This window comes from Bos indicus, chromosome 6, assembly GCF_029378745.1.
Source record: "Bos indicus isolate NIAB-ARS_2022 breed Sahiwal x Tharparkar chromosome 6, NIAB-ARS_B.indTharparkar_mat_pri_1.0, whole genome shotgun sequence".
Classification (NCBI taxonomy): domain Eukaryota; kingdom Metazoa; phylum Chordata; class Mammalia; order Artiodactyla; family Bovidae; genus Bos; species Bos indicus.
In genome coordinates this window covers 113920999-113945691 of record NC_091765.1, presented here as the reverse complement: position 1 = coordinate 113945691, position 24693 = coordinate 113920999, and the positions used below count along the sequence as shown (strand labels likewise).

Below are 24693 nucleotides of genomic sequence, written 5' to 3'. Positions count from 1 at the left end.
TGCTGAGTCAAAGTTCTGTTCCAGATTTTACGGTCTCAATAACGAGCTACCTGGAAGCAATGGGACAGGCTGAGAGCAAAGGAGAGAGAAAAAAAAGGAAGAGCCAGACTTGGTGTAGAGCCAGAGAGTCAACAGCCCGGGGTGCGACGAGCCTGTTAAATACATCCAACGGCAAGGTCTTCCTCCTGTGCACGATCGGAACAGCGCTAAGGATGAGAACAGCGCATGAGACTCCGAAATTGTGTTTACTCTGCTGGTTAAAGAAGAAACGACAAAAAAAAGTCTGCCTCAACAGACATTTGCCTAAGAGGAAATGATCAAGATTCCCAAACAGTGAAAAGGAGGAATTCCTGGGAGGATGACCAGACAGGCATCACTGTTACTCCCAGCACTGAAGAGTGCGGTAAAAGGCAGCCATTTACGCCCCAACGCGGCAATAGAAGCCCCCTGGCTTCCTGAAATCTACCCCAGCTATAAGCAGAGAGGGCCATCAGTTAACACCTGTGCTTACGCCTTGGCCTCAACTGGTTACAGCATGAAGATGAGCTTTTAAAACAACCAGAAGGTTTCAGAGGCATGTCTAGAATAAAAGCACAGGAGGTCACTACCTGGCACCTATTAGAAAACTGCCCCGAGCCAACAAGAGCGACACCACGGCCACCGCCTGGGCACAGGCGAGGCCCCTTCCGGAGAGGCACTGGAGTGGGCAGCAGGCCTGGGTCTGAACCAGCAGCGCGACCTTGAGCGTGTTTCTTCAGGTCTCCAAGCCTGTTTCTCCATCTATTCAAAGGGAATGAATCAACCTAACACACAGCCATAGCAGGGGTCCAAAAAATGCCAGGGAGTGTTACTGTCACTGTTACTACAAAATTATTTCTCACAGTATTTCCCCGCTAAGAGGGGTGCTTAATAAGGCTGCGCTGAAGACCAGCTGAATGTCAAGCACCCAGAACACTGCAGCGGGCTTTACGCTTTGCCCTTTGTCACGAGCAACTTCTGGGGAGGGGTGAGCATAGAGTTGGAATGTGGGACACGAGACGGGTTTTGTTTTGCCATTTTCAGCGGGTAGGAGTAGCCTGAACAGGTCTTACAAACACTGGGACTTCCGAAACGACAGTGCTCTGTGACCAACGAGGTTTGACCTCACAGTAAGAGGGACCCCGGGATCCTCTGAGGGGCCCCTCCTACTCCACCTCTTTCACCTACTTACCAGTCTTTTCCCCAGAAAGCATCCTCTAGGTTACCGGAAATGCTGGCATTTGGGAAACAACTCTCAGGAGGCCTGTCATAGTCCTTCCAAAACATGTAGAACACAGACGTGCCTCTGTGGACTGGTGAATGAAATGGAATAAATCTGAACTATGGGTTTTAACAAGCCTGCTTACTGTTGCCGTCTGCACGTGGAGCGAACAGTGGGAGGAAAAGGGGGGAATACAGCCCCGATCCCCGTACAAAGGCTTCCCCCACTCAGGCCTCTAAGAGGGGTGCCTGGCCTGTCCTCAATCTCAACACCGGCTTGCAATCCCCTTGTGGGTGATGAGAATCATGACGCGCCGGTGCTCTCTTTTACGGTCTCCCACGGTACCCGTTAAAACTCAACCCTTTCCAGGGCACCGCAGACAAAGCACGGCAGTTGAGGAAGGCGCAGCAACGCGGCCCGCATGCAAGCTGCAGCTCGCTGGAGCAGATAAGATGCGTGGAGCGCCCACACATGGACACGGGTGCAACCACGCGGGGGCCTCCGGCCGGGGCCGGGCCGGCGGGTCCCCCGGAGGGGCGTGCGCGGGCCCGGCCCCACTCACCATGAACGCCGCGGGGCTCAGAGGCGCGCGGCCGGCGGCTCCATGCCCGAGCGGGCGAACGGGGCTCCGCGGCGGGACCTCGGGGCGGCGGCTCCGGCGGCTCCGGCGGGCGGACGGGCGGGCGGGCGGGGGCGGCAGGCCGCTCAATCGCGCGCAGACGCCACGCAGCCAATCCGCAGCTCGGGTTCGGCGCGTCAGGCCTGGCTCACCGAGGACCTGGGAGCTGGGGCGGGGCTGGGGCGGGGGGAGGACACCGGGTCTCCGGGCCCGCTAGGGTCCCTGCACCGCCGGCCAGGCAGGAGGGTCACGCGGCGCCCTCAGGACCCCTCGGGGCGTGCCCACGCGGGCTGGGGGTTCTAGATGCGGGATACCTGACCCGATACAACCGGGCCTGAGTGCTGCCAGCACTGAGCGAGTGACTCGGCGCGCTGAGCACAGACACCACGCTGCAAAACGCTCCCTCCGAAGGCCAGCGGCACAGCGCCCGGCAGCATGCGCAGACCTCTGCTCTGTGAGACTTTTGAAAAGGAGAAGCGTATGCTACCAGAAGGAACTGCATAAAAATAGTAACACTGGTAACCTCCGGGGAGTGGGGTGATGGCTATTTTCTTCTCTTCTTTGTACTGTTCAGTTCAGTCGCTCAGTCGTGTCCCACTCTGCGACCCCATGGACTGCAGCACGCCAGGCCTCCCTGTCCATCACCAACTCCCGGAGTCTACTCAGACTCCTGTCCATCGAGTCGGTGATGCCATCTAGCCATCTCATCCTCTGTCGTCCCCTTCTCCCGCCTTCAGTCTTTCCCAGCATCAGGGTCTTTACTGTACTACGGTTCAAACGTTTTCCACAACAATATCAGTTCAATTAAAACGTCAGGCTGCACACAAAGGTAACAGTAGAAACCTGGCGAGTGACACCTTCTGGGGCTGGGAAGGGGCGGAATGTATCACCCGGGTGACAGAATTACTATCTTGATAAGCATTCTCAAAACTAATTGAATAGTACGCTTCAGAGGAGAGCATTCCACTGTCTGCAGATCATACCTCAGTGCTTTAAGTCTTAAAATCTGCCGTGAGGTCAAAATGATTGCTGGTCAGCCCATGGGTCCAATGTTCACAGGCTGAGCTCTGGGTCTGAGACAGCACAGACCCTGCTTTCGTGATGGAAACTCCCAACTCCTCAGACCATGGAAGGAGGCTTTCCCCAGCTGACTTTCTGAATAACAATAGCATTACCAAGTTACCACTAGAAACTTCACTCAGAAACCTACAGTGTCCATCAAGCTGCGGTTGAGAAGTCAGACAGCAACAAGAAATTTTCATAAGTCGCTGGCAGTTGCAGCCATTTTAGAAAGAACCCGGCAGTGTCTTATATATACAGTTCAATACACACCGACACATCTGAGCGGCTAAACCACCACCACCACCACCACACTTGTAGGAATCTATCCAAAAGAAATAAAAAATACATCCACAAAACGTCTTGCTAGCAAATATGCACAGCAGCATTATTCATTGTAGCCCAACACCAAAAGAAAGCACTAAGTGAGGACGGGATACACAGCACCTCCAGCAGTGAACAGGGGCACTGATACATGCTGCACACGGACAGCACGTGGGCGAGCCTCAGGGCACCGCGGGCTGAAAGGCAGCGAAAGGTAATGCGCATCATTCCATTTATATGAAATGTCTTTGATAAGCAAATCTCTCCACATAAAGCAAATCACTGTTCACGCGTGGAGCTGGAGGTGGAAGCAGAGATCCACTGCAAATACGCATGAGGGAACTTTCTCGAGTGATGAAAATATTCTACATCTGGATTGTAGTGACTGTTGCGTAACTGTTTAAGTTTATTAAGAAATCATGAACATGCACACTGAGTGAATCTGATGGTATGATAATCATACCACAATAAAGCCATTTGTTAAAAGTAATAGGATAAAAAGGGAGAGGCTGATTCTGGCTGGAAGGATTAAGGAAAGCCTTGTTTACAAAACTTACTCAAAATCTGGAAGTAAGACAAATGCATGGGGGAGAAGTGTCTCTTCAATTTATACCTGGATGTTTTTAACAAGCCTGCCTGAAGTTTTTAATCCTCTAGGAGATAAGCCTGTGCTACCTACCACTCGATTAGAGCCCAGAAACTGTGAAGTGACGTATTAAGTTGCACATTTATGTCCAACCTAAAACTTAACTCCAGAGGTGATGTTTTCTTACCCTATTCGTTTATTTAAACCTACCCTAGCAATCTTCTAATTCCTTGTTTGGTTTTATGTCTATAACTATCTACTTCCTCAGATGTCTTTGGAATAATTTTCCATCTTACTGCTTCATTTCACACATCTCCTCAATGTGTTAAATGAATCTTTAACCCATGATCATTTTTTTAAAAAAGGTAAATGTCATCAGAGAATGGCAGAGTAACTGTTTTCCATGAAGAGAATGAAGTGACCAACAACTGAGGTCAGTACACAAACCTGGCTGGATGCTGGTTCACCAAGAACAGTGCGGCGCAACTAGAGAAAGCAAGCACGATCTGGTCATGAACGTCGGCTGAACGTGGTCGCGGCCAGCTGCTGTGGTGGAAATCACTGATGATTTTTTAAAGCCTGATGACAGCTTCATGGTTGTGTAGAGCACTGAATGGTGCTGTATTTAGGGGTACAATGTCATGATACCTGCAAGTCACTTTCAAGTGATTCCATTTTTTAAAACTAGAAAGGCAGGATGAAATGAATACGGCAAAACGTCAACAACTGTTCAGTCTAAGCGGAGCATGATATACGGCTGTTCCTCATTAAATTCTTCCTTGAACCCTTCTCTAGGTTTAAGGTTTTTCTTCACAAGGGGACTAAACCAGTACGAAGGCCGACCTCATCTTCAGAGCTCATCTTAAACACTTTCCCTGCAGAAAGACTCTCTCCCCTCCCCTGCAAACTACAGCAAGGCCCTGTTCGCCTCCCTCCTCGCATCAGGTTCTGTTTCCTCACAGCACTTAATCACACCTTGTAATTACATGACTGTCTGATTAGTACTTATTTCCCTCAGGAGACTCGGAAACCTCTGAGGGTGGGGACTGGCTGTTGTCTCTCCACCACTGAAGACGAGCAGAGCCCCCAGCACAGAGGAGACACGCGGCCCGTGTGGACTCCGCCATTCTCCCGTCCGTCTTTTCGTCTCTCCCAGAAGCACTCACGGTGCTTGGCCCTAGGACTAAAGATGACCAAGGCTCCTGTCCTCACGTCCCTCACAGACCAGCAAACAGACGATTACCACTCTGCGGGTGCTCGGTCCTGTGACGGAGAGGAATCAGGGGGATCCAAGAGCCCCAGGAGAGGCAGCCGACCCAGCCTGAGGAGTTACTGTGTCCTTCCAGAAATAAGTCCTGAGACAGGAAGAGAGCTCCTTCTGGTCTCAAAGACAGGCGGGGTTCTCAGCCTCTCCTACCAACATCTAGTCCATGGTGAGCCTGCAGGCTCACTGAATTAAATATGAGACGCACATGTTAAGATATGCTTACCAAAAACACACTGCTGATCTCCTCTGGCAGGTCGTAACCTGCAAGTTACTTTAACAACAGTTCCTACCACATGTTTTACATCCGAGTACCATTTATAAAGTTTTAACTATATACCAGGTGAGGACAGGCTGAATTTACTAAAATTTTAAACTTAAAAATAAGAAGTCAACAGAGCCTCTACTCTATCTCAGTATGGCATTATATTTGACTTTCATCTTAATTCACCTGTAAAGAATTCTGCCTCCTGAAGTTTCTGAGTTAGCCAGAGCTCATTCCCAGGCTACCAGCACACTGGATTTATTTCCTTATTGATTAACCTACAACATGGTGGTCTCCACCCTTTGAGGTCAAGGAGGTGAGACTGGGTGATGTGTTCCATGCAGCACCCTAACACACTGCTGACAAAACCCCGCCTTGCCACAGACCACTGGGTTTCACAGGAAAGCGCCGGCTCCAGTGCCCAGTTGAGGAAAACTGGTTAAATAAACGGAGATATGGCTACACAAAGGCCGTAACTTAGTGCGTAGAAACGAGATCATGGGAGAATACTTAATGATATGGGGAAATGTCTATGATGTCATAGAGATAAGAAGAAAGTCTACAAAGTGGCGTGCTTTGAAATTTTGAAATTCATTCATCCATTTAACAGGCTTCCCTTGTGGCTCAGACAGTAAAGAATCCTCCTACAATGTGGGAGACGTGAGTTCGATCCCTAGGTTGGGAAGATCCCCTGGAGAAGGGAATGGGTGCCCACTCCAGTATTCTGGCCTGGAGAATTCCATAGACTGTAGAGTCCATGGGGTCCCAAGGAGTGGGCATACCTGAGTGACTTTCACTTTCATCCATTAACAAATTTGTATTAACCATCCAATAAAGCCAGGTACTGTTCTAGGCCCTGGGGAGAAAGTGACTGAAAAGCAAACAAGCTCTGCTCCTAAGCTTCGTGATTCATATTCTGGGAGGGGTCGAGAGGCAGGCACTAAAGAGGCAACAGCAAGTGCCCAAGAGTTTACGACGGAGAAGAGCGCTGCAGAAAACAGCGCTCTGGCAGAGGACGGGCCTTCAGACAGGGTGGCCAGGGAGAACCGCTTAGAAGACGCCACCTAGGAGGGAGCATCTGAGCTAAGACGGGACGCGTCTTATTCAGCCCCCTCAACCACGAGGTAAGTCAGTCCTGTGCTAGGCGGAGGGATGGCCCCAGACACGCCATGTCAATCCCGGGGACCTGTGACTGTTAGCTTAGGTGGTAGAAGGGACTGCAGGCGGGACTAACGTCATGGGCCCTGAGATGGGGAGATTATCCTTCATTATCTGGGTGGGCCCAAAATAACCCCAAGTGTCCTCAGAAGATCGAAGCAGAGGAGGATGTGAAGATGGAAGCAGGGGAAGGCAACGCGCTGAAGGAAACAACTGCAGCGCTGCAGCCACCAGCCGAGGAAGGCCAGCAGCTGACAGAGCCCGGGACAGGAGGCACAGGTTCTCTTGCGGGGTCTCTAAGGGGACCAGCCCTGCCTACACTTTGATTTCAGCCTGGAAGATTCATTTCAGATTTCTGACCTCCTAACTATAGGAGGATAAATCTGTATTAAGTCACCAACTCTGGTGGTGATTTATTGAGGAGCAGCAAGAAACGAGCATAGGTACCGTCTGCACCCTCTCCCCACCCCCTCTTTTCCCAGACGGAGCAGCTGAGGCTCTGAGGACCTTCCCAGTTAAGTGACAGCTGGTCAGGGCCAGGGCGCAATTCCAACCAGGGCAGTCTGGCTCCAAAGCCTCTTCCTATCAACTCCCCTGGTGCACGGCCTTCGAACTACGAATTCAGTTTACCACAGTCGTGCCCCCTCCGTGGTCCTAAGGCCACACTAACTATCAGACACGGGCACAGGATCAAGGAACAAATGTAACACTTGCCTGTTAACTCAAGGATACCACGGAGTGGGAAAGACTGAGGGCAAGAGAAGGGGCAACAGAGGGTGAGACGGTTGGATGGCATCACTGACTCAGTGGACATGGGTCTGAGCAAACTCCAGGAGATAGTGAAGGACAGGGAAGCCTGGCCTGCTGCGTCCATGGGGTCGCAAAGAGTCGGACACGACTGAGCGACTGAACAACAACAATGGAGTTTCCAGTGGCAAAGAGAAAACTCCACCTGAAGGGCTTCCACACGCTGCTGCTGCTGCTGCTGCTAAGTTGCTTCAGTCGTGTCCGACTCCGTGCGACCCCACAGACGGCAGCCCACCAGGCTCCCCCGTCCCTGGGATTCTCCAGGCAAGAACACTGGAGTGGGTTGCTGACAAGATGCAAAGCGACATTCTGAGTGCAACTCAGACTAGTAATTTAAAGGACAGTTTAGAGGAAACTTAAAGCTCAGAGCCCTACTCCTCTCAAATCTGAGGTTTCTCCAAGTCCCACGTGACCGCTTGCTGACTACACCGCCCTCAGAAGGGTCAGCTATGCTCCATGCATCGCAGCCCAAGACAAGCCAGCCAGGCCTGTGCCCATCAACCCCTGGGAAAGGCCCAAGAAGTGTCTTCCCTGCTGATCCAACAGTGCTCAGAGACTATAAAATACTCTAAAAATCTCAATCTTTCATTGGGAATTAGATTGATGTGGGAAAAAAAAAAAGCAGTTTCCTCTGGCTGTCAATATTTTTATATCAACACATTAAATTGTTCAGGGAAGTGCAGGAGCATTTGAAAGCTCCCAAGGGCCACCTCCCTACATCTTCCTTGGAAGCGGCCTTGATTCAGCTGCTTGCCTGGAACACACTTTTCTGGTTCAGGTTATTCAACAGGCTACTCAGCTGCAGACACGATCACCAGAGCCCACAGTCAGTCACAGACCAGGTTCAGAAGACGGACGGTCCCCTCTGAACAATCCCGGCCACAGCGTCTTCAGGGTCAGACTGGGCAAGTCTCCTGAGAGCCGACTGTGGACATGCCAGAGAGAAGCTGCACAGCTCTATCACAAGCGTGTGCCCGCGAGCGAAGCGTACACCGTCCCCTGGCTCAGAGGAAGGCCAGGGAGGGTAGGCAGGCAGGGCGCGGAGTCTCAGGTGAAGAGGGCTTTCCAGTTAACCCTGTGTGCCTCTGCCATTTGGGGATTCTACAGGTGTTTTTTATTCATGAACTATTTTTTATAATTTGAAAAAAAAAAACAATTTTTAAGCTATTTCAGATGTTATTCAAGACTGACTTTGCCAACTACAAATTTCCAAAACACACTGAACACTCCTGACAGTGACAAAGTTGTTTTATTTTTTTTAAGATTTTTATCCAGTCACAAGAGTAAAGGTCCCTGAGGTGAGACCAGAACACGAGAAGCCACTGACATTTACTGAGCTCTCACTGGACACCAACCACTGCTCCAGTAACACGCACACTTAAACACAAAATGACTGCATAGTTTTTATTTATTTTGGCTGCACCACGCAGCACACAGGATCTTAGCGTATCAGGGGTTGAACCCGTGGAAGCACAGAGTCTTCTAACCACTGAACTACTGTGACTACTGCCACTGGGACCACTGCCACCCTCACTTCCTGCCACTGAACCTTCACAAGCACATGCAAGAGGGGCATTACTTTTGCAGAGAAGGAGACCAAGGGTTAGGAGAGGCAAAGTCAAGTCAGCAGCCTGAAGCCACGCAACTGACCGCGAGTGACCGAACGAGGACACAGACAAGGGGCTCCCTGCTCAAAGCAGAGTCCCTCCCAGGCCTGACCCCTCTGACCCCAGCAGGGTCTGTGGCCTGTTCGAACGGAACAGGAACGGAAACGAACGGAAAGACCGGCCTGTTCGTTTCCCGGTCTCGAGCGCCCACCTTCCCCTGGGAGCCCGAGCGGCAAGACTGGAATTGTGCCCCGAGTTCTGCCCTCTCAGACTGACGGGGAGAGGCGTCACTTCCACACCTGGAAAAAGAAGCAAACCTCCCTTGAGAAGCACTGTGCACCACAATCCAGTTTATACTAAGGTATCTGAGGCAAGAGAGTTAAACTGCTCAGATGAATTAACTGTCACCACGACAACAGTAGGAGACAATCCATGCACCGAATAAAAACTGTCCAAATTAAATGACCCACTGCCATTTCCCTCTCTCCTCGCTTCCCCCTTTGTCTTCCCCAAACACCTCAAAGAAAAACCTGATACATAACGTGCTGCCTCTCTAAAATCCAAGATTAATAAGCATTAGACATTTTATACTCGTAGCTCAGTCGGTAAAGAATCTGCCTTCAATGCAGCAGCCCTGGGTTCGATTCCTGGGTCAGGAAGATCCCCTAGAGAAGGAAATGGCAACCTACTCCAGTATTCTTGCCTGGAGGATCCCATGGACAGAGGAGCCTGGCAGGACACAGTTCGTGGGGTTGCAAGAGCCGGACATGATTTAGCAACTAAACCACCACCACAGACATTTTATAAGATAATCTCCTGCTAAGACTGAGACAGTCAATTCTTGGGTAGGTTGATAAGAAGTCCCCAAGGAGAAGAAAGGGGTCAGGAACCCTTGAGAAGGAGAAAGGGGTCCAGGTCTCTCCAGGAGGAGAAAAGGACAAACTTTCTCTACATTGCTTTGTCTTGGTCAATATAACAATGTATCTTCTTGACGACATGATTCTCCTTAACAAGAACCTTATGACTAATCTTGTTATCTTAAAATGTATATTGTGGAAGTGGGTCTGGTTCGGTTCAGTTCAGTCGCTTAGTAATGTCTGACTCTTTGCGACCCCATGGACTGCAGCACGCTAGGCTTCCCTGTCCGTCACCAACTCCCGGAGCTTGCTCAAACTCATGTCCATCAAGTCGGTGATACCATCCAACCATCTCATCCTCTGTCGTCCCATTCTCCTCTTGACTTCAATCGTTCCCAGCATCAGGGTCTTTTCCAGTGAGTCAGTTCTTTGCATCACGTGGCCAAAATACTGGAGCTTCAGCTTTAGCATCAGTACTTCCAATGAATATTCACAGTTGATTTCCTTTAGGATTGACTGGTTTGATCTCGTTGCCATACAAGGGACTTTCCAGCATCTTTTCCAACACCACAGTTCAAAAGCATCAATTTTTCGGCACTCAGCTTTCTTTATGGTCCAACTCTCACATCCATACACAACTACTGGAAAAACCATAGCTTTGGACGGACCTTTGTTGGCAAAGTAATGATTCTGCTTCTTAATATGCTGTCTAGGTTAGTCATAGCTTTTTTTCTAAGGAGCAAGCATCTTTTAATTTCATGGCTGCAGTCACCATCTACAGTGATTTTGGAGTCCAAGAAAATAAAGTCTGTCGCTGTTTTCATTGTTTACCCATCTCTTTGCCACGAAATGATGGGAACGGATGCCATGATCTTAGTTTTTTGAATATTGAGTTTTAAGCCAGCTTTTTCACTCTTCTCTTTCACTTTCATCAAGAGGCTCTTTAGTTCCTCTTCACTTTCTCCATCTGCATATGGTATCTGCATATCTGGGGATATTGATATTTCTCTCAGCAATCTTGATTCCAGCTTGTGCTTCCTCCAGCCCAGCATTTCTCTTGATGTACTCTGCATAGAAGTTACATAAGCAGTGTGTCAAGATACAGCCTTGACATACTCCTTTCCTGATTTGGAACCAGTCTGTTGTTCCATGTACAATTCTAACTGTTGCTTCTTGACCTGCATACAGATTTCTCAGAACGTAGGTTAGGCGGTCTGGTATTCCCATCTCTTTAAGAATTTTCCACAGTTTGCTATGAATCACACAGTCAAAGGCTTCATTCAGCATAGTCAATAAAGCAGATGTAGATGTTTTTCTGGAACTCTCTTGCTTTTTTGATGATCCAACGGATGTTGGCAATTTGATCTCTGGTTCCTCTGCCTTTTCTAAATCCAGCTTGAACATCTGGAAGTTCCCAGTTCACGTATTGCTAAAGCCTAGCTTGGAGAATTTTGAGCATTACTTTACTAGCGTGTGAGATAAGTGCAATTCTGCAGTAGTTGGCATTGCCTTTCTTTGGGATTGGAATGAAAACTGACCTTTTCCAGTCCTGTGGTCACTGCTGAGTTTTCCAAATTTGCTGGCATATTGAGTGCAGCACTTTCACAGCATCATCTTTTCGGACTTGAAATAGCTTGGCTGGAATTCTATCACCTCCACTAGCTTTGTTCGTAGTGATGCTTCCTAAGGCCCACTTGACTTTGGACTCCAGAATGTCTGGTTCCTAGGTGAGTGATCACACCAACATGGTTACCTGGGTCATTAAGATCTTTTCTGTATAGTTCTTCTGTGTATTCTTGCCACTCCTCTTAATATCTTCTGCTTCTGTTAGGTCCATACTGTTTCTGACCTTGACTGTGCCCATCTTTGCATGAAATGTTCCTTTGGTATCTCTAATTTTCTTGAAGAGATCTCTAATCTTTCCCAGTCTATTGTTTTCCTCTATCTCTTTGCATTGATCACTTAGAAAGGCTCTTTTATCTCTCCTTGCTATTTTTTTGAATTCTGCATTCAGATGGGTATCCTGCCTTTTCTATATTGCCTTTAGCTTCTTTTGTTTTCCCAGCTGTTTGCAAGTCTTCCTCAGACCACCATTTTGCCTTTTTGCATTTCTTTTTCTTGGGGATGGTCTTGATCACTGCCTCTTGTACAACGTCATGAACCTCCGTCTATAGTTCTTCAGGCACTCTGTCTATCAGATGTAATCCCTTGAATCTATTTGTGACTTCCACTGTAAAATCATAAGGGATTTGATTTAGGACATACCTGAATGGTCTAGTGGTTTTCCCTACTTTAAGTCTGAATTTGACAATAAGGAGTTCATGATCTGAGCCACAGTCAGCTCCCAGTCTTTCTTTAAATATTTGGAAGAGCTCATCAATGAAACCCCCTCTAGGCTTGGAGATTTCTTTTTTGGAAGGTTTTGAACTACAATTTCCATTTCATTAATAATTACAGCACAATTTGGGTTATCTATTGCATCCTGAATGAGCTCTGGTGATGTGTGACTTTCAAGGAAGTGGATCATTTCATCTAAGTTATCAAACTTATGTTTGGAGAGTTATTTATAACATTCTCTTATCCTTTTAATTTCTGCAGCGTCTGCAGTAGTATCTCGTCTTTTAACTTCTCTTACTGATAATTTGGTCCTCCTTTCTTATGTCAGTTTTGTTCGCATTTGATTTTGTTGATCATTTCAGAGAACCAGCTTGTGGTTTCTCTGACTATTAATTTTTGTTTTCAATTTCAGTGTCTTCTGTTCTCATGTGTGTTACTTTCTTCGTTTTGCTTGTTTGGGGTTTATTTGCTCCTTTTACAGTTTCTTAAGGTAGAAAATTAGAGAACTTTTCTCTTTTCTAATCAGACTGGCTTAATGCTATAAATTCCCTTCTTGGGGAATTTCCCAGAAGTCCAGTGGTTAAGACGCTGTGCTTTCACTGCCGAGGGCCCAAGTTTGATCCCTGGTTGGGGAACTAAGATCCCATAAGCCACACAGTGAGGCCAAAAACATAAAAATGTCCTTCTAAGCACTGCATCCCACAAATTTTCATAGACTGTATTTTTGTTCAGTTCAAAATATTCTCTCATTTTCCTTGTGACTCTCTTATTGTCCCAAAACTTATCTAGAAGCATATGCTCAGTCGTGATCAACTCTTTTGTGACTCCATGGACTGTAGCCCACCAAGCTCTTCTGTCCACGGGAGTCTCCACGCAACAATAATGGATTAGATTAGCATTTCCTTCTCCGGGGGTTTAGAAGCATGTTACGTGTTTAATTTCCAAGTGTGGAGAGGTGTTCTTATCTTTCTGACCCTGTAACTCCACTGAGGTGCAGGAAGATATTTTGTATAAACTGAATCCTTTCAGGTTATGGTCTATCTTGGTGACCATCCATGTGAGCTTGCAAAGGTGTGTCGTGCTCTGCTGGGGTGTGGAGTCTCCTCCAACAGCAGCCCAGCAGCCTGGCTCGGTGACGGGAGGCCAGAGTGGGGCTGGTTCCCTCTCAGTAGTCCCATCAGTTACTCAGAGGGGCACTGGCGTTTCGTTCGTAACTGTGGATGCGCCGACCTGTTTCAGTCTGCCAGGTTCTGTGCCGTGCATTTTGCAGCTCTGCTGTTAGAACACACTCAAGGTGATTATGTCTTCATTGGTAACATCCCACATTGTCCCTGGTGACTTTTTTTGCTCTGAAGTCTACTTTTCCTGATGTTACTCCATCTGCATTTTGACTAGTGTCTTCACCGCAGTGTTCTTTTTGCACCCTTTAATTGTAACTACACGTTTCATATTTGGAGTGAATGTCTTTTAGACGGTATATAGCTGGGTCATTGTTTCTGAACCCACTCTGACAATGTCACACACGATTGGTATGCTCAGACCGTTTACATTAAGGTAAATTATTGACACGTTTCAATTTGGGCCGTCCATCTTATGTGTTCTATTTTTCCTTCCTACATTTCCTCTTGCCTGTCTTGATTTCACTTCCTGGAACTTTTTTTTTTAGAATTCCATTTTAAAATATTTCATTTTTCGCTCTCTTTGTGAAGTTTAGTGGTTGATCTGAAATTTACAATATATATCTCTCACGATCTTATTAGAATCAATATTTTAGCGCTTCAAGTGGAATGTAGAAACATTACCATCATACCCTCTCCCCCTTCATGGTCTAGCTGTAATACATACTACATCGACATATGCTGAAAACCCCACAGAAAAACATACTTTTTGCTTTCAACAAAACATATTTCAAAGACCTCATTGAGAGAACAATGGTCTGTTGTGCTCATCTGGACTTTTACCATTTCTGTTCCTCTTCCTTCCTAATGTTTCAGGTCTCTTCTAGTATAATGTCCCTATTGTCTGGAAAACTTCCTTCAGTAATTTTTTTTAGATCTGCTGGCAACAAATTCCCTCAGTTTTCCTTTATCCAAAAAGATCTTTATTTTACTTCCACTGCTGAAGGGTATTTTTGCTGGATATAGAATTTGGGGTTGATAGTTCTTTTCTTGAGTTAAGTAAGACTTGCATTATTCAATAAAGCCAGAAGTCATGTCAAGTAGGTCCAGACGGACAGGTCACCGTGGAAAGTTCTGACAAAACATGGTCCAGTGGAGCAGGGAATGGCAAACCACGCCAGGATTCTTGCCGTGAGAACCCCGTGAACAGTATGAAAAGGCAAAAAGATATGACACTGGAAAATAAGCAACCCCCCAGGTCAGAAGGTGTCCAGTATGCTACTGGGGAAGAACGGAGGGCCATTACTGATAGCTCCAGAAAGAATGAGGCAGCTGGGCCAGTATGGAATCAACGCTCAGTCGTGGATGTGTCTGGCGGTCAAAGTAAAATCCGATGCTGTAAAGAACAATTCTGCATAGGAACCTGGAATGATAGGTTCATGAATCAAGGTAAATTGGATGTCAAGCAGGAGATGGCAAGAATGAACACTGACATGATAATTTAGGAATCAGTGAACTAAAATGGGCAGGAATGGGTGAATTTAACTCACATGACCATTATATCTACATGGGCAAGAATCCCTTAGAAGAAATGAAGCAGCATCATAGTCAACAAAAGAGTCCGAAACGCAGAACTTGGGTGCTATCTTAAAAATGACAGAATGATCTCGATATGTTTCCAATGAAAACCATTCAACGTCACAGTAATCCAAGTCTATGCCCTGTCCACAAATGCTGAAGAAGCTGAAGTTGACCAGTTCTATGAAGACCTACAAGACCTACAACACCAAAAACAGATGTTCTTTTCATTAAAGGGGACTAGAATGCAAGAAATACCTGGAGTAACAAGCAAATTTGGCCTTGGAGTATAAAATGAAGCAGGGCAAAGGCTAATGGAGTCTTGTCAAGAGACCACACTGGTCATAGCAAACATGCTTTGCCAACAACACAAGAGAAGACTCTACACATGGACATCACCAGATGGTCAATACCAAAATCAGATTATTATATTCTTTGCAGTTGAAGATGGAGATCTATATAAGTCAGCAAAAACAAGACACGGAGCTGACTGTGGCTCAGATCATTAGCTCCTTGTTGCAAAATCCAGGCTTAAATTTAAGAAAGTAGGGAAACCACTAGGCCATCCAGATATGATCTAAATCAAATCTCTTATGATTATACAGTGGAAGTGACAAATACATTCAAGGGATTAGATCTGGTAGACAGAGTGCCCGAAGAACTAAGAATGGAGGTTCATAACGCTGTACAGGAGGCAGTGACCAAAATCATCGCAAAGAAAAAGAAATGCAAGAAGGCAAAGTGGTTGTCTGAGGAGGCCTTACAAAGAGCTAAGGAAAGAAGAAAAGTAAAAAGCAAGGGAGAAAGGGAAAGATACACCCAACTGAATGCAAAGTTCCAGAGAATAGCAAGGAGAGATAAGAAGGCCTTCTTAAATGAACAATGCAAAGAAGTAGAGGAAAACAATAGAATAGGAAAGAATAGAAATCTCTTCAAGGAAATCAAAGATATCAAGGGAAAATTTCAAGCTAGGATGGGCACAATAAACGACAGAAATGGTAAGGACCTAACAGAGGTAGAAGAGATTAATATGAGGAGGTGGCAAGAATACACAGAACTGTACAAAAACGGTCTTAATCACCAGGATAACAATGATGGTGTGGTCACTCACCTAGAGTCAGACATCCTAGCGTGAAGTCACGTGGGCCTTAGGAAGCATCACTACGAACAAAGCTAGTGGAGGTGATGGAATTCCAGGTGAGCTATTTCAAGTCCTAAAAGATGATGCTGTGAAAGTGCTGCACTCAATATGCTGGCAAATTTGGAAAACTCAGCAGTGGCCGGCCACAGGACTGAAAAAGGTCAGTTTTCATTTCAATCCCAAAGAAAGGCAATGCCAAAGAATGCTCAAACTACCACACAACTGCACTCATCTCACACAGTAACAAAGTAATGTGCAAAATTCTCCAAGCTAGGCTTCAACAGTACTTGAACCAAGAACTTCCAGATGTTCAAGCTGGATTTAGAAAGGGCAGAAGAACAGAGTCAAATTGCCAACATCCAGAGAAAGGAGGGGAATTCCAGAAAAACATCTACTTCTGCTTCACTGACTACTTTAAAGCCTTTGACTGTGTGGATCACAACAAACTGTGGAAAATTTTTAAAGAGATGGGAACACCAGACCACCTTACCTACCTCCTGAGAAACCTGTATGTGGTTCAAGAAGCAACAGTTAGAACCAGACATGGAACAACAGACTGGTTCAAAATTGGGAAAGGAGAACAACAAGGCTGTATATTGTCACCCTGCTTATTTAACTTGTATACAGAGTACATCATGAGAAATGCCAGGACTGATGACGCACAAGCTGGAATTAAGATTGCTAGAAGAAATATCAAAAACCTCAGATATGCAGATGATACCACTTTAATGGCAGAAAGAGAAGAGTATCTACAGAGCCTGCTGATGAGGGTGAAAGAGGAAAGTGAAAAAGCTGGTTTAAAACTCAACATTCAAAAAACTAAGATCATGGCATCTGGTCCCATCACTTCATGGCAAACAGAAAGGGAAAATGTGGAGGTAGTGACAAATTTTATTTTCTTGGGCTCCAGAATCACTGTGGATGGTTACTACAGCCATTAAATTAAAAAACACACTTGCTCATTGGAAAGAAAGTTATGACGAACCTAGACATTAAAAAGAGTTAAAGTATTAAAAAGCAAAGACATCACTTTGCCAACAAAGATCCGTACAGTCAAAGCTATGGTATTTCTAGTAGTCATGCATGGATGTGAGAGTTGGACCATAAAGAAAGCTGAGTGCTGAAGAATTGATGCTTTTGGACTGTGGTGCTGGAGAAGAGTCTTGAGAGGCCATTGGACTGCAAGGAGATCCAACCAGTCTATCCTAAAGGAAATCAGTCCTGAATATTCATTGGAAGGACTGATGCTAAAGCTGAAGCTCCAATACTTTGACCACCTGATGCAAAGAGCCAACTCTTGGGGAAAGACCCAGATGTGGGGAAAGATGAAGACGAGCGGGGAAAGGAGAAGAGGCAGTCAGAGGATGAGATGGTAAGATAGCATCACTGACTCAATGGACATGAGTTTGAGCAAACTTCGGGAGATGGTGAAGGACAGGGGAGCCTGACGTGCTGCAGGCCATGGGGTCACAAAGAGGCAGATGCGACTCAGGGACTGAACAACAACGAAAAGTTTTTTCCTTTCAGCGCTTTAAAAGATGCTGTTTCACTTCCTGCTGGCCTCCTCAGTTTCTAATGGGAAAAGCAAGTCATCCAAACTGCCCCTCCCCAGTAAGTGATATACTTTCTCTGGCTGCTTCTAAGATTTTTTTCTTTGTCTACATTTTCAGCAGCATGGTTATGCCATGTCTGGGCACTGACTTTGTGAGTTCATCCTGTCTGGAGCTCACTGAGCCTCCTGGTCCCCCGAATCTGTAGGTTTATATCTTTCGCAAGATTTGCGACACAATCAGCCCTTATTTATACTACCCTGTGTCAAGCTGGGGATACCAGAGGACGCAGAGAGTGGTGAGTGTGGCCCGTTCAGCGGAGCTTCCAGTCTTCCTCTCCAAACCACCTGCTACTCCTTCCTTTCCAGAACCCCACGCTGCTGCCCCAGGCACTGTGTTTACATCCGAGTGGTGCGGTTCCCTTCTCTGGGAGAGACACTTTAGAGTACGCTTCGTTCTTCTTTTCCGTAACTGAGACCTGATCTTTTTTGTGAACTGGTTCAAACTCATTTTCCAAATGCATAAGGGATTATAAGAATGAAGAAAGGTTTCCTTTTTAAATGAAATTAAATTGTTTTAGGATATACTTGTAGGCCAGCCACCAGTTACCTGCAGTGAGCGAGCACTCTTTTCCTTTCTGCAGTTTATGATCATTCGTGATTTCCTGAGAACCCAGAGGTGAGAATGAATGTCACTTTTAAGTTGTCCTGGTTTTGCCTTCTTCTGGGATTCTCTCTTTAACATCTAAGAGCTGACTTGAAATTCCAGAAGGCCACTGAAGACATCCCAGGTTATACGAACCCAAACACATGTACTCGTGCTCCCCTGACAGAATTCTGTCCAGGACGGTGAAGCCTGCAAGCTTGCCCCCGCTGCTGCTATCCTCGCCACAAGCAGTGGCTGCCTCAGAGCCCGCCCAGGACTGAAACCTGCTGCTCAGCCTCACTTCCTGACAACACTGCCAGTCCCTCACATCTGTGCACACAGCATGAGGCCTCACAAAGTCACAGACTCTGTTCTGAAGCATCATCCCAGGTGTTCACAGTCCGGAGTCCCTCTGACATGTACTCAAATTACAAAGACTCGCTATCACTTTTCAAATGGTCTTTTCTTTAAAAAAAAAAGAAAAGAAAAGCACATGGAAAAATATTGAAAGGAAAAACACCAAAATGCAAACAGTGATCATGTGGGGGGCAGTAAGATTCCAAGTGTTATTTTATTTCCTAATATTCTTATACATCGTCTACACATCACTATAACCAAGTCAAAGTGTTAGTCGCTAAAGTGAAAGTGAAGTCGCTTAGACGTGTCCAACTCTTTGGGACCCCATGGACTGTAGCCTACCAGGTTCCTCTGTCCATAGGATTTTCCAGGCAAGAATACTGTGGTGGGTTGCCATTTCCTCCTCCAGGAGATCTTCCCGATCCAGGGATTGAACCCGGGTCTCCCACATTGTAAGCAGATGCTTTACCATCTGAGCCACCAGGGAAGTCACAAGTCATGTCCAGCTCTTTGTGACCCCATGGACTGTAGCCCACCAGGCTCCTCTATCCATGGAATTTTCTAGGCAAGAATATTGGAGAGGGTGCCATGCCCTTCTTCAGAGGATCTTCCCAATTCAGAGACTGACCCGGGTCTCCCACATTGCAGGCAGATTCTTTACCATCTGAGCCACCAAGGGAGCCCATAACCAAGTGAGTGTGACTAACTTATCTAAAGGAATCCACTCCCCATTTCCCAAAAACATAAGCAACTGGGAGACCACTCAGCCACAACCACCTCTGCCGCCTACGCCAGGAACACCTCTTTAGTAAGACTTTGTCTATGAGACTTCATTGGAGCAGAGGTTCAGAATTTTCCAGCAAGTCACTACTTCTCAAACCTGACTGCACATCGGATTTGCCTCACCCACAGCGCACAAACACAAACAAAACACCTGTCAGGCTGGGAGGCGGCGTCAGGAAGAGAAGCCCAGCAGGTCTAAAGCTGACCAGAAAGGCTGTCATCCACCGAAACGGGGGAAGCTGCAAAGGGAATAGGTCTGACAGATCAGAAAAAAAGAAAATCAGAGTTTAGCTTTGGTGCTTGTTCATCAGAGAAGGCCTACCAGACGTCCAGAGGGAGCTGTCGGGTACGCAGCGGGAGGCCCATGTGTGAGGCAGAGCTGGGATCCAAACCCAGCAAGTCTGACTCCAAAGTCCATGTTTTTAAATCACCACAGGATGCCACTTCTACAAAATATTTCCAAAGAGAAAGGGGAAAGGAATTAAAAGTCTACTAAATATCTTAATTATGCTTTAGCCCTAACTAGAGCTACTGCCACCATCTGGGATCACCAGTCTGGACACTCAGGCCCCAGGGACGGGCCCTCTGAAGCCGGGAGGGGAGGCAGGGAGAACCGACGCCTTGGACAGCAGCCAGCTCCAGCCTGCACCCAGGAGCTTCCTCCCAGCTTGCGGGAGGGCCCAGGGTGAGGGATGGGCGGCCCAGACACAAAGCTGGAGCAAACAGGATGGAGGCAGGGCTGTATGAGGCATGCAGGTACCGTTACATCCTGTATTATTGATGCTCAGAGCCAGATGGTCCTCTTCTCTGCAGTATCATGTTACTACAGAATTAGCTGACCTAGTCACTTCAGTTCACAGAAACCCTCTAAGAACATAATCCACGTTCGCCTTTAAAAAAGGGGGGTACGACAAAGATAACAGAAATTCAAGCATGATGCAAGTGGCATTAAGAGCCATGGGAAAATCTACGCAGCATAATGTATATAAAAAGTATAACTTTTTAGAAGAGCGTAGATTTCTTTAAAAATTCTGTAACAGCTTAGCTACTGAGTTTCCTAAGAAACCGCAGAGCTAAGCTCTGCATGTGAATACACATTTTAATTGTGTGTTATTTTAACAATCTACACAATAAGTGATCCAAATTCAAAATGTAACAGTCTCTAAAAATGAATTTCAACACTGATTTATTTTGCAAGTCTCCTGGGTCCCAACAACTGCTGTAAGGAGCATTAGACACCATTTGAAACACCATGAATTTGCCGAAACATAAACAATGAAATCTGTACAAAGCCAGTCTGCGGTCTGAGCCAGAGCCCTACACAGTGCACCCCCGAACCTAACATGTCTACACATGGAGGGGCCACAAGACTTAGCAGTCCCACGACTTCCACGGGCACTGGGCCAGACCCCCTTCTTTCACCCGGACAAGTCCAAGAGCCGCACACTTGCCAGGGGGCCTCATCATTCCCTGCATGCGTAAAGCCCTTGGTGGGGGGCTCCCCACAGCCTCTAGGTTAGGGGCGGGCTCCAAGCCCATCACGTCCCACCAAGAGGACCACCCGCCCCTGTTCCCCGGGCTCCCACTGCATGAAGCCCAGAGCTCGGGCCGCCTGGCACCTGCCCCCCTCCACTTCCTGCAGAGGAAGAGCCACGGCGAAGGCCCTGGCACCCACAGGCCTGGGGCTGAACTCCAGTTCCTCTGCTTTCCAGCTGCACACTCATTCGGTCTGCTCTCAGGGCTCTTTTGGTAAAATGAAGACGGTAACTAATTTCTTCACGAGGTTGTGGCGAGTTTTAAATGAACTAGAAACCCAAATGATGACTCATTTAACCCCAGTGTGTGTTCCCCATGGCGGCCCTGCCTCCCTCTCGGTGACCCTGCCCTGGAATCATTTGTGCACCAGAGGGGTGCTCTGGAGCCTGGGGGCAGCGCCATTTCTCTAACTCCAGGGCCACGCACGAGGCTGGCTCTTAGAGAAGTGTCTACTGAACAAGTGTCAGTGGATAAAAAACCGAGGTTTGGGCAGGGTAGGGGGGCCGGCTACTGGCAGTGTCATGGCACTGGGCAAACGCCCCACTGTCAGGACAGCTGGGGCTTGGGGCCAACCAGAAGATGTAGGTGGTCACAGTCGGGGTAGCTGAGGCCACAAACACCCCCCGGCCTTGCTGAGTCTGTGCTTGAGCCCTCTCCCTGGAAGGATGAGCGCCTGCCTCCAGGGCTGGCACCCTCCCCGCCACAGTGGGCAAAGGAGCCCACAGTAGTGAGACACCACAGGCTTGGTCTGACCCGGAACCCCACCCTCTCCCCCAGGACAGGTGGGCAGCCTCCGCCAGCGAGGGGAAGGGGGTCACACAGTAGCCTGGGTAACGAAGGCCCCAGCTGCCCTGCTCCCAGGCGGCACAGGAATGGGTAAGTCCCAAGAAGGGAGAATTCCTTAATAGCAGACACAATAAAAAGTGTGATCACATTTGTAACTCTTATTGGAAAAAAACTGATTAAATTTAATCAAGTTCTAAACAGCCTGGGTGTTCACTGGAAGGACTAATGCTGAAGCTGAAATTTCAATACTTTGGCTACCTCATGCGAAGAGTTGGCTCACTGGAAAAGACCCTGATGCTGGGAGGGATTGGGGGCAGGAGGAGAAGGGGACGACAGAGGATGAGATGGCTGGATGGCATCACTGACTCGATGGACACGGGTTTGGGTGGACCCCGGGAGTTGGTGATGGACAGGGGGGCCTGGCGTGCTGCGGTTCATGGGGTTGCAGAGAGTCGGACACGACTGAGCAACTGAACTGAACTGAACTGAAAAAGCTAAAGCCCTTGGGATCAGGAAGGGAGAATTATTTAATATCAAACACAATTAATAAAAATTTGATCACACTTGTAACTCTTATTGGGAAAAAACTGATTAAATTCAATCAAGTTCTAAAGCCCAGCCGTCTCAACTTTCCCACGTGCGCATGCATACAAGCTGTAAGAAAAAAGCTGAAGTCACCCACGTTCTGAAGACAGACTTAAATAGCAGGCACTTAGCATGCAAGTTATAACAAAGCTTTCCAATTGCAAAGCCTCAATGATGGTCACTTATGCAAGGCTCATAAACGGATGCTGTACCCCGTATTTCTGTGTCTTTGTATCTTGTATACCTTTTGTAACTTCTTTGCATCTTTCTGAGCATTCTCTCCGAGTGGTACTTTTCCAAATAACTTCCATCCCAAGTCACTTTGTTTGTCAAGTCTTGCATTCTGTTTTCTAGCAAGCGAATTCCTGTAAGAAGAAAATGAAAGAGTTAGGGAATTGTTGGACACTTACAGAAACACCAGGACCGCTGAATCACTCTAGTGAAAACAAGCAGACTTTCCTTAGAGATCAATGTGCTGAATCACAGACTTTAATTCTGCAGACTTGATTCTCACGTAGACACGGAATTATGAAGCAGGTGAAAAGCTCTTGAACCACAACAAGTAAGCTTTTTGTAATTCAATGAAAATATATACAACAAGTTGTACCATTCAGAGTAAGGATATGCATTACAGCGTAACAAAGTATATCCAGAAAAAGTGAGCTTTGAAGTCGAACCAAATTGAACTGAAACCCTGGCTCAGTCACTCAGTAGCTGTGTAACTCTGATCTGTACATTAACCTCTCTGAGACTCAGTTTCCTTATGTTTAACAAGGGTCACTATATGAATTAAAGGGACAGGTACATGATCAGTACTCAAAGGATGACAGCTGCTTTTGTACTGAACCTCTAACTTAGTTTAAATTATCTATAAGGTAAATCTATATTATCTGTTTATAAAGTCTCCATGTATCATAAAAAGAAAGCCACTCACGAGACAGTCACATGATCTTCTCTCATAATAACATGTAAACAAACCCTAATAACACAAATAAGTTATAAATGGTGCTACAGATAAACTGTTCTGGAACGTACTGCATTGGCTCATTCATTGAAAATGAATGGTTTCTAGGGCTCACTGGAAAGTTTAAGATGAGCATGAAGCGTCTTGTGTGCCAGAAAGAAGGTGCTCAAAGAAATACTGCGATAGGTTTAACAAAAACAGTACCCGGCTTGAAAGGGCTCTCGCTGACTAAATCTGGAATGTAATCATCAAAATACATAATGAGAACAAGGGATTATAATCCACCCAATAAAAAAAGAAATCCATGAGCCCAAATGGATATGGATACAAATAGGAAAATGAACACATGAGTGAAGGTGGAAGGAAAATTCTTAGAATGCCCCAAGTAAGTATTCTTTCCTGAGAAATCCTATGGACAGAGGAGGCTGGCGGGCTACAGTCCACGGGGTCGCAAAAAGTCACACACGACTCAGCAGCTAAACAATGACAACAGTAAGTAGAGAAGGACTGATGGGCTTATGGATTAGTCAACGGATGCTAAACCAGTAGATGAAGCTGGATGGAGAGAAGGATTTTTACACAGTTTGAAAGTAGCTCCCACAAATGACTTGTTAATTACAAAGAAAAATTAATTAACTTCACGGTGGAGACACCTCACTAGCCAAGCGATCACAGTGGGCACCCTCAGCGTCAGGATGGACAGCGCAGTCACCTCCTCTGATGCTGAGAACAACACACCAGGTTGCCTGTAGTTAGCAAAAAACGCATGAATATCACCTGAATATCACCGTGAGGAAACACAAACACACCAAAACAGGGGGACAGCCAAGGAAACGATAAATCTGACTCTGAAAATGTCAGGGTCCCGTGTGGACAAAAAAACACTGCCTTTGGTAAACTAAGAATGTTGCCTCCCACCAAGCCATCAGCCACTGTAGCCATCCCTAACAGTCCATCCTGAGGGGGTTCAAGATGCAGAAAACCAGCATACTGGCCCCATACAGTAATGATGTATTTCAAGGGAAGTGATTTCAATCAGCCCAGACTTCTGCATCTTCCCATACACAGAAAAGCTCTACAGTCATTAACACGAGGTGGCTGTTTTTGTGATTAGCAGTAATGTTTCGATGTTTCACTACATGGTTTTTTGTTTTTGTTTTCTTCAGCAAAAACTCCTCTATACCCAGGTTCCTTGCTTATCTCTCTGCAACAGTCCATCAGAGCTATCAGAGAGGCTGCCTTCCCAGGCTATAGTCCTCAGGAAGGCCACCTAATAAAACAGAATTCTCAGCTTTTACGTGGTGCATCTTCCTCAGCTGACAAAGACTGAAGAACTGTTCCAGCTTAAAAGGAGGCTAGAGACCTGGGCGCTTCCCAGGTGGCGCTAGTGGTAAAGAGCCACCTGCCAGTGCAGGAAATGTGAGAGACGTGGGTGCTGTCCCTGGGTTAGGAAGATCCCCTGGAGGAGGGCATGGCAACCCATGCCGGTATTCTTGCCTCGAGTATCCTATGGACAGAGGAGCCTGG

The 24693-nt window shown here is 46.8% G+C and overlaps 1 protein-coding gene and 1 long non-coding RNA gene across 5 annotated transcripts in view; one reads left to right on the top strand and one right to left on the bottom strand.

Moving 5' to 3' along the window:
* Nucleotides 1-24693, bottom strand: part of TBC1D14 (TBC1 domain family member 14) — a 110018-nt gene that overhangs the window by 41881 nt on the left and 43444 nt on the right. For all 4 annotated transcript variants that reach the window (XR_011567284.1, XM_070791865.1, XM_070791866.1 and 1 more), the window contains exon 3: nucleotides 22447-22567. Coding sequence is in view for 3 of the 4 variants with exons in the window: in XM_070791865.1 (XP_070647966.1) it covers nucleotides 22447-22567 (121 nt within the window). In the remaining variant the exon portion in view is untranslated. The remainder of the gene's footprint in view (nucleotides 1-22446; nucleotides 22568-24693) is intronic.
* On the top strand, nucleotides 2051-5825 carry LOC109560753 (uncharacterized). The gene is made up of 2 exons (XR_002180989.2): nucleotides 2051-2377; nucleotides 4194-5825. It is a non-coding gene; the product is annotated as an uncharacterized lncRNA (long non-coding RNA).